At 45.4% G+C, this 9,804-nt stretch overlaps 1 protein-coding gene across 1 annotated transcript; it reads left to right on the plus strand.

Moving 5' to 3' along the window:
• Positions 1-2,342, plus strand: LOC127293563 (63 kDa globulin-like protein). Its single transcript, XM_051323204.2, has 5 exons — positions 1-830; positions 905-1,080; positions 1,181-1,243; positions 1,350-1,634; positions 1,727-2,342. The coding sequence occupies exons 1-5, from the start codon at positions 5-7 to the stop codon at positions 2,306-2,308; spliced, it is 1,932 nt and encodes a 643-aa protein (XP_051179164.1). The 5' UTR covers positions 1-4; the 3' UTR covers positions 2,309-2,342.
• The last annotated feature ends 7,462 nt before the right edge of the window (positions 2,343-9,804 follow it).

A 9,804-nucleotide genomic window follows, 5' to 3' on the forward strand; every position in this document is an offset into this window, starting at 1 on the left:
AACCATGGCGATCAGAGCAACCATCCCTCTCCTCTTCCTCCTCGCGTCCGGTCTCCTCTTCGCCGCGGCTGTTGGGACCTCCAGCGAGGAGGAGAGCAGGCGCGGCGAGCACTCGCTGCGCGAGTGCCACCAGCGGTGCGAGAGGGACCGCCCGCGCTACCAGCGCGCCCAGTGCGTGCAGGAGTGCAGGGACCAGCAGCAGCAATGGGAGCACGAGCAGAGCCATGGCCACGGCCATCGCGGCGACCGTGAGCATGAGCGTGAGCAGGAGCAGGGTCGCGGCGATCGTGAGCAGGAGCAGGAGCAAGGTCGCGGCCGTCGCGGCGACCGTGAGCACGAGCAGAGTGGCCACGGCCGTCGCGGCGATCGTGAGCATGAGCGTGAGCAGAAGCAGGGTCGCGGCCGTCGCGGCGATCGTGAGCAGGAGCAAGAGCAAGGTCGCGGCCGTCACGGCGACCGTGAGCAGGAGCAGGAACAAGGTCGCGGCCGTCGCGGCGACCGTGAGCAGGAGCAGGAGCGAGGTCGCGGCCATCACGGCGACCGTGAGCAGGAGCAGGAACAAGGTCGCGGCCGTCGCGGCGACCGTGAGCGTGAGCGTGAGGGGAACCAGGAGCAGGACAGCCGCCGGCCGTACGTGTTCGGCCCGCGCAGCTTCCGGAGCATCGTCCGTAGCGACCAGGGCTTCATCGAGGCCCTTCGCCCGTTCAACGAGGAGTCCAGGCTCCTCCGGGGCATCAAGAACTACCGCGTCGCCATCATGGAGGTGAACCCACGCTCCTTCGTCGAGCCGGGGTACACCGACGCCGACGGCATCGGCTACGTCGCTCAAGGTACGTACTATGTCTGCACGCGCGGTTCACGGCATCGGCATGTTTTATTTATCTTGCACACGTGACTTGCGCAGGCGAGGGGGTGCTGACGGTGATCGAGAACGGCGAGAAGAGGTCCTACACCGTCCGTCAGGGCGATGTCGTCGCGGCGCCGGCCGGGTCGATCATGCACCTGGCCAACACCGACGGCCGGAGGAAGCTGATCATCGTCAAGATTCTCAACACCATCTCCGTGCCCGGCCAGTTCCAGGTACAACTTTCTGCCTAGCTCACTATCTTTGCCGCCCAAAATTCGAATCATGTACTACGTGTACTTACTGACACGTGGATATACACTGTGGCATATGCAGTATTTCTTGGGCGAGTCGCTCGTGTCAAGCTTGAGCAAACGCGTCCAGAGAGCTGCTTTCAAGGTACGCGCACACAATCTACGAATTATTACATACACAGATCGTGTCCCCGTGAAACTTTTCGTGGAGAACTCATGACTTGTCAATCGACATCCATGGTTGCTGACAGGCTTCGGAGGAACGGCTGGAGAAGCTGTTCGGGAGGAAAGGGAAGAAGCAGGGGTTCATCGTCCGCGCCTCCCCGGAGCAGGTCCGGGAGCTGCGCCACCACGCGTCCGAGGGCGGCCAGAGCCACCACTGGCCGTTCGGCGGCGACTCCCGTAGCACCTACAACCTATTGGAGCAGAGGCCAACCATCGCTAACCGCCATGGCCGCCTCTACGAGGTCGACGCCCACAGCTTCCGCGCCCTCGCCGACCAGGACGTCCGCGTCTCCTTCGCCAACATCACCGCTGTGCGTGACGCTTCCGATCCATTAATCGCAGCCGCCTCTGTCGCTTGGTTACTGATGAATCTGTTCACGTGCATGCATGTCTCGATCGGCAGGGTTCCATGACCGCTCCCTACTACAACACGCAGTCCGTCAAGATCTCCGTGGTGCTGGAAGGCGAGGGCGAGGTGGAGATCGTGTGCCCGCACCTGTCGCAAGACAGTGAGCGCCACCAACAGGGTCAGAGCGAGCGGAAGCATCAGCAGCGAGGACATGGCAGCGAGTCGGAGTCTGAGTCGGAGCAGCAGCAGCAGGAGAGGTACGAGACGATCCGCGCGCGCGTGTCCCGCGGCTCGGCGTTAGTGGTACCTCCCGGCCACCCCGCCGTTGCAATCTCTTCGTCCCGCGCCAACAGCAACCTCCAGATCGTGTGCTTCGAGATCAACGCCCAGAAGAACGAGAGAGTGTGGCTCGCCGGCAAGAACAACGTGCTCGGGAAGCTAGACAGGCCCGCCAAGGAGCTGACGTTCGGCGCGCCCGCGAGGGAGGTTGACGAGGTGCTCGAGGCCCAGCAGGACGAGGGCTTCTTCGCCGGACCAGAGCAGCAGCAGGGGCAGGGGGAGGAGGAATGGCGCCACCGCGGTCGTGGCGAGGAGGCGGTGGAGAGTTTCCTGAGGATGGCAACCGGTGCTTTCTGAAGCTGCTAGACCGGTGACAGTGTGACAGTGAGTGAGTGAGTGAGCCAGCGGGAGCCCGAGCAGTTTAATAAGAGCTGGACTTGTATGTAATCTACGCGGGAGAAATATAAATAAGAGTTGATAACGGCCTGATCGAAAAGTGCTTTTGGCTTTCGAGCTGCTTTAGCTATTTTATTAAAAAATGTTTATTAGTTATTAAAAAAATCTAAAAAACAATTCTGTAAAATTCAGTGATACATCTCACAATCATGCAAAATCTTAACCTAAAATTCTTTTTTTAACTTTGTGCTAGAAAAAAAATAACAAAATCTGACATGTTTTTGGAGATTTAAAAATGACTACTGAGATCTGCACTTTTATCTTTTTTTGTGTAGCTTAAAATAGTATTTGAAATTGATATTTTACACATTTTTGGAATACATTATGAGCTATATGCAGTTTTTTTAAGAAAAATTGAATCTCAAAAATATGATTTTTTAATTATTTGAAAAACGAGATCACCCATGTGCAGCAAATGTTCCAAAAATCTATCCCGTCCGGATACACTATCTTGTCTTGGATGTGCTTTTTTCATACACAACAGTTAGGCCATCTCCAACAACCTGCATTTTGATCCGCCTGGGTCCAGATACAGCGGCCCGTAGACAGAACAAATGCCGCGGTTCGGATGCAGATGGCAGCGGACCCAACATTGGCCCCCAAATATCCACGGCCGCTAGGTATTTTTTTATAATTTCATTAGTTACCATTACCGGCAACGAATATTGAGTAATTAGCCAACAATGATTAAGTATCGCTCGACAAGTCTAGGTTTGTCGCATGACAAGTCTACCTGTCGCAACTCTGATGTCGACATGATGGAGTGACACGACAAGTTGAACTTGTCAACCAACAAGTTGACTTGTCGGCGACAAACCTCGACTTGTCTAGGTCAGCTTGGTCGAGCAACAAGTTATATGACTGGGATATAAAATGTTTTCGTAGAATCCTAGGGCCCATAAACTAGTCGCGTCTCCCTCCCCCTGTCGCCTCTCCCTGGCACCCATCCCCTGCTCTGGCCACCACCAGCTCGATGGTGTCGTTGCCCCCACCACCTCCACCTCTTCCCTCGGTCGTGAGCCCCTCCGGAAGGTGCACCGCTGCCTCCTCCGCCTCTCCCCTACTCGACAGCACCAGGTAAACAGTTTCCCCCCACTCCCCCTGCTATAGCATGCTCTCCATGTCTTCCCTCCCCTGCTCTCCTTGCTGGTGTGTTGATTACCTTATCAATGTTTTGTTCCTGCAACATATCAACAATTCACCATGTCAGCACCGATTTCCTAATTGGTGAATTCGTCCCAAACAACAACTGAAAATGTTCCACAATATGACCCAGTCAAGGATCCTAAGAGGAGGCTAGCGAAGTCCAAGGACCCGAGATGGAAGTATGTGTTCTGGCCGTATCTTCAGCACAAGTACAAGCTCGAATGCACTTTGTGTGGGAAGATAGTCTCTTCTGGACTTTCTAGGTTTAAGAAGGACCTTGTCGGGGGTTTCTCTATTGTGGAGAAATGCCCCAAAGCCACTCCAAAAATAAAAAAAGGAGTTTCATGAAATTCTGAAACCCCGTGCATAGAAGTTTGAAGTTATGGACCTTGATGGTGGCAAAGAACAAGATGCTGAAGGAGCTCAGGGTATAACAATCTCAAAGGTGGCAGCCGGCAAGCTCAAGGGCATCTAACAACTCAGAGAAAAGGACGATAGACGTGACTTCTTATGTGTCTGCCGCATTTGAGCCAAAGAGGCAAACCAAGTCCATTGATGATGAGCTATGCAAGACACTAGAAGAGGTTGTTTCTGAGAGTCTTCATCGAATAATGAAAGACTATGGCACAAAGTCAAAGGAACAAAAATATGTGGTAGATAGCCATGTTGTTGATTTCTTGTATGAAAATTGCCTTCCACTCAACATTGTCAATTCAAGAAGTTGAGAGATTCTATTGAAGTCTATAAGGCAGTATGTAGCAGGTTACATAACACCCTCTTACCATGAGGAAAATATAACATTACTCGAGAAGTCGAAGGTCAAGACCGACTCCTTGAAGAAGAAACATGAGAAGGTATGGAAAGAGTATGGTTGCACATTGATGTCAGATGGTTGGACGGACTGGAGCGGACGACATTTGATGAATTTTCCTGCCAATAATCCTGAAGGTACCTTCTTCTTAGGGACAACAAATGTTTCTGCAGAATCAATTGATGCAAATCTGGTAGCGAAGTTGTTACGGGAACAAATAGAAGCAATTGGTCCATTAAATGTTGTCCATGTTGTTAGCGATAATGGATGAAACTAAAAGGCAGGAGGTAGACTTTTAATGGAGAAATACCCAACTCTATTGGACTCCTTGTGCTGCCCACTATTTGGATCTAATGTTAGGAGGCCATTGGAAAGATAAAAGAGTTCAGCGATTGCATTGCCAAAGCAAAGAGAACAATACAATTTATCTATGCACATACACGGCTCCTTGAATTAATGAGAAGTTTGAATGGCAAACGGAATATTGTGAGACCTGGAGCAACTCGGTTTGCAACATCTTTCCTCACATTGACCAGCATGTGGTCTCAAAGGTAATTCTTCAAATCTCTCTTTGTTAGTGCTCAATGGTATGCAAGCAAATTGAAGGTTAGAGAAGTAAGGAATGCGGCTGAAAGAACTGTGCTCTCCCAACCATTCTGGAATTCTGTGGAGAATTGCATGAGAGCTTCACAACCACTTCTAAAAGCTTTGGGGATTGTGGATGGTGATGAAATCTCAATAATGCTTGAGATTTGGGCAGCCATGGATGTTGCAAAAACACACATAAAGAATGCTTTGGAAGAAAAAGAAGGGTTGCTTTCTCAAGTGATAACCATTGTTGAGAGGAGATGGGATAATCATATGGAGCACAAGCTACATGGGGTTGCCTTATTCTTGAACCCAAGCAAGTTTTATTTCCATTCAAGAGAACAATAAGAGACTAGCTACATGGCTGCGTTTCATGCTCAGTGATGTGGTATGTAAGATGGTGCTTGATTATGATATCCAATCCAAGATAAGAAATCAAGCCGATGATTATGAGAGGGAGGAAGGTACTTGTTTCTCAAAGCAAATGGAAATTAAATATCATGATAAAAAGAGTCCTTGTAAGTGATTCTAGTTGCTTCTTGATTTATTTATTTGTTGTTTTTTGTGGCTATTTGTATGCATAGACTATGGATTTCTATTTTTTGTAGTGCTTGGTGGGGTGCATATGGTGGTCTTTCCTTTGAATTGTAATGTCTTGCCAAGAGAATTATTAGTCTATGTGCTTCATCATCTGGCTTTCAGCGCAATTGGAGCGTATTTGCCCATGTAAGTAGCTACAAATTCAATGGTTTGCTATTTTTCATTGTTGCTGGCTTAGTTGCTTGTTGCTGCAGCTTCTCATGGTGCATTGTTGCCCCCTGTTTGCACTTTGCAGATCCACACTAAAGGGAGAACCCGGTTAGAGTTCAAGAGATTGAACAAGCTATCATATGTCTCATTCAACTGGCAAATGGAGAATAGGTTTCAGAAGTTGTGTGAGGAAGGATGCAAAGGAAAGAGGGCTAATGCTCTTATCCTAGAAGAATTTCAATGGGATAATAAGTGGGTTGATATCAATGCTGAATTTGTTCATCAAGATGAAGCTGATGTTGATCATTCTATTTTATTGTGTTGGTCTCAATTTGACGAGGCCCTCGGTGCAACCGATGGCCTACAAGACCTCAACTATTCAAGTAGAGCTCATGGTGGTGCTAATACTAGTTCTAGTGAGCCTAGGCGGCCCATTGGCCCTTATATCACTTCTGGAAGGAGGGTGCAAAATTTGATTGTGAATGATCCAAAATTGAGGGCTGAATTGAGAGAAGATATGAACGAGAATGGCATGGAGAGCGATGCTGATGGAAATGATGATACACAGGACAAAGATCAAGACTTTGAAGTGGATATTGATTGATCAACGACTGAGGAGTCAACAACTATTTCAAGAGACAGGATCCTTCCAGAGGAGTCAAATACCTCATCTACCATGGAGAAAACCTATATTAGCATTAGAAGGGAACTAGCTCCCTAATCCCAACTCCTAATTAGCTAGAATCCATTGATAGCCCCTATGGCTAGTCAAATCCTCGCTAGGTAGAGCTTGTAATAAATTTAGTCCATGAGTTGTTCTTCTGGAGTTATTTGCAGTTTTACATCATTGTAATTAGCATGTTGTGTTGATCTTTTGTAAAGAGTCGATGTTGTAATTCTATAGACACACCTTGGACCCGCATATGTTTCTGTTGTACCACTATGAGGGATGTAATACTAGTGAAACGGTGTTTCATTGGTTTTATGTCAACGACTTGCATACTACATCATGTAGTGGTATGCTGGGTCACCACAATTGGTATCAGCTGAGCAAATGCTTTGACCCTAAGATTAAAACCCTTTAATGGAGACCTATAGGTTTGGTAGTGTCTATAGGAAGTTTTCTTAGCCAAATCAAAGCTTCTTATGACTTGAGATGGATATTCACTTGAGAATAATCCTAACACACTTGAGTCAACCTTTCCTACCTATCTTTACTAAGTAAAGTTAGTTAGCTAATTCCAAACATGTAGCACACCATTGAAGTTTTAAAGCAATAGATGGTAGTATATCACAGTTGGTATACAATACATGGTAGTCCAAAGAGAGGATACAACCATAAGGAAGATATCCTATTGGAAAATGTATATCGAGACAAGTAATGGGTAAGTAAAAGTCATCCAACTTGTAAAATGACTAATAGTAAGTGATAAATATAATTTATATGAGGTAGTATAGACCATGATGAGTCAATCATGGGAGGTAAGGAAGAGCGGTAGGAATAAGATATGTCTACTTAAATGATAGAGATAGTAATCACATATGATTCACTTGAGAGTCATTATGTGATGGACTAAAACATTGTAAATACTTAGGAGGAGTATGACGAGAAGTTAGATGTTAGTACATGAATTTATATTCGAGAACCATGGCAACTGTGCCAAGTATACCAGGACCATAGCCACATTTTTTTTGAAAGGAATACGATAGGGGAAGCCCCTACAGTGATTTTGTTTTGAAATAATAAGAACCCAAATTCACATCCCTGGGGACTTGTACCTGGGTGGCTGGGTTGTACATCCACTTCCCTAACCAAGTGAGCTAGGCTCACTTCTTGACCATAGCCACATTGTAGAAACACTTGGAAGTATAGGAGCTATGCTCTAATAGTTATGTGTTTAGAGTAGCCATGTTAGAACCTAGAGATATCGTGTGAGGTAATCCTCAACATAACGGAATCCAAGTTAGAACTTCCTAAGGAAATTAGGTTAATCTTAACTATTCTGGACCAATTTGTTCAACTTTATTTGATTGCAAATGTGCAATTAAGGTAAATGATGAGTCAAATAGTAGTATGCCATATATGCGTGCTAAGTATCACGATATAACCCTATATTATGTGGTGTTATATACTACACATCCCAACCTTATGTTTAGAGATGTCTTACCCAATTATTATATTCAGGCATATGAAGATGTGTATTATAAGCACATTGAATCTTCTTGGATTTCATTGTTTGACTAGATCCATACATGAAGTTTGATATTGATATGCAAGTCCATGTTGCAATATCAAGTTCTTACTTGATGTTATAGATCTAGAGGGTAATGGTATTAGTGTGAGGAAGTGACGAATTCTGAAGATTTTGAAGACAAGAGGAAGGTTCATCAGAAAAAGGAAGCAAAATTGTGGGAAGCAACCGCAATACTCGGAAGGAAGTACCAACCAAAACTCATGCTTAACCTCAACAAAGGAGTACTTTAGTACAGAAAAAGCATGAAGGTGAGAGATATGGTGAAGCTAAAGTAGATCCATAGTCATTATGGAAGAGGGAATGCATGGGAAATCACTCAGGATACTACACTTGTAGTGTTAGTTAGTGATTTTCTTGCGGAATAAACCCCGAAGGAAGGAAGATGATAGGTGAAACCGTAGAGGATATAAGAAGAGCGCAATTGGTATAGGATCAATACTGGGAGATAAAGTAGAATATGTCTCGTCCAGTTGATTAGAACCTAAGATAGAGTCCACTTTTGGATATCAAATAGCCACAGTTGTTAACAAGTAGTCCACAATTGGATTACCTCTAACAAGAGGTTGATAACAAATAAGATCTTATCAGCCAAATAAATATGACATATAAACATTCAGTCAAAGGATTCACGTTGGATGTCCACAATTGTGTGGATACACCACAAAGATTCTACGCGAGACCTTAGAAGAGTACAAACCATAAGCTAGACCTAGACCAATATTCTAACCATGAGTCCAATGGTTGGAAGAAAAGGAGTTGAAGACCATAAGAAAACTCCAAGGGGGAGAGTAAATATTGAGTTGGATGTACTAGGACTCAATATTTTGAGCAAGGTAGAAGATGAAGGTCTGAACTGAGAGGAAGTTCGATCTTATTTTCATAAGATTGTTGGACACCACTTTCAGAAGGATGTCAAACCAGAAGCCGAGGTTCATACCTCGAGGGTAAGAATTGGACTATATCTTGAGAAAGTAAGTAATATTTACTCAGAAGTACGAAAGTGATATCTACGCACGCTTCTATTCCTGTAGACAGTGTTGGGCCTCCAAGAGCAGAGGTTTGTAGAACAGCAGCAAGTTTCCCTTAAGTGAATCACCCAAGGTTTATCGAACTCAGGGAGGAAGAGGTCAAAGATATCCCTCTCAAGCAACCCTGTAATTACGATACAAGAAGTCTCTTGTGTCCCCAACACACCTAATACACTTGTCAGATGTATAGGTGCACTAGTTCGGCGAAGAGATAGTGAAATACACGTAATATGGATGAATATGAGTGGTAATAGCAATCTGAAATAAAGATGGCAGTGAGTAAACATGCAACAGAACAGTAAATAAACGGAGTTTCAGTGCTTGGAAACAAGACCTAGGGATCATACGTTCACTAGTGGACACTCTCAACATTGATCACATAACTGAATAAACAAATACTACTTTCTCTACACTCTCTTGTTGGATGACAAACACCATTCATTGTGTAGGGCTACAAGAGCACCTCAATGCCGGAGTTAACAAGCTCCACAACATTCGATGTTCATATTTAAATAACCTTAGAGTGCATGATAGACCAACGCAATTATACCGAGTACTATCATAGCATGCACCTGTCAACATCAGCTATGAAAGAGGGAATAGATCACATCAATACTATCATAGTAATAGTTAACTTCATAATCTACAAGAGATCACAATCATAACCTACGCCAAGTACTACATGATGCACACACTGTCCACATTACATCATGAAGGAGGAATAGACTACTTTAATAACATCACTAGAGTAGCACATAGATGATATTCAACTAGATCACAAAGCTCATGATCACATAAAGATCACATGGGAGAGAGAGA

This window comes from Lolium perenne, chromosome 4 (genome assembly GCF_019359855.2).
Source record: "Lolium perenne isolate Kyuss_39 chromosome 4, Kyuss_2.0, whole genome shotgun sequence".
NCBI classification, from domain to species: Eukaryota; Viridiplantae; Streptophyta; class Magnoliopsida; order Poales; family Poaceae; genus Lolium; species Lolium perenne.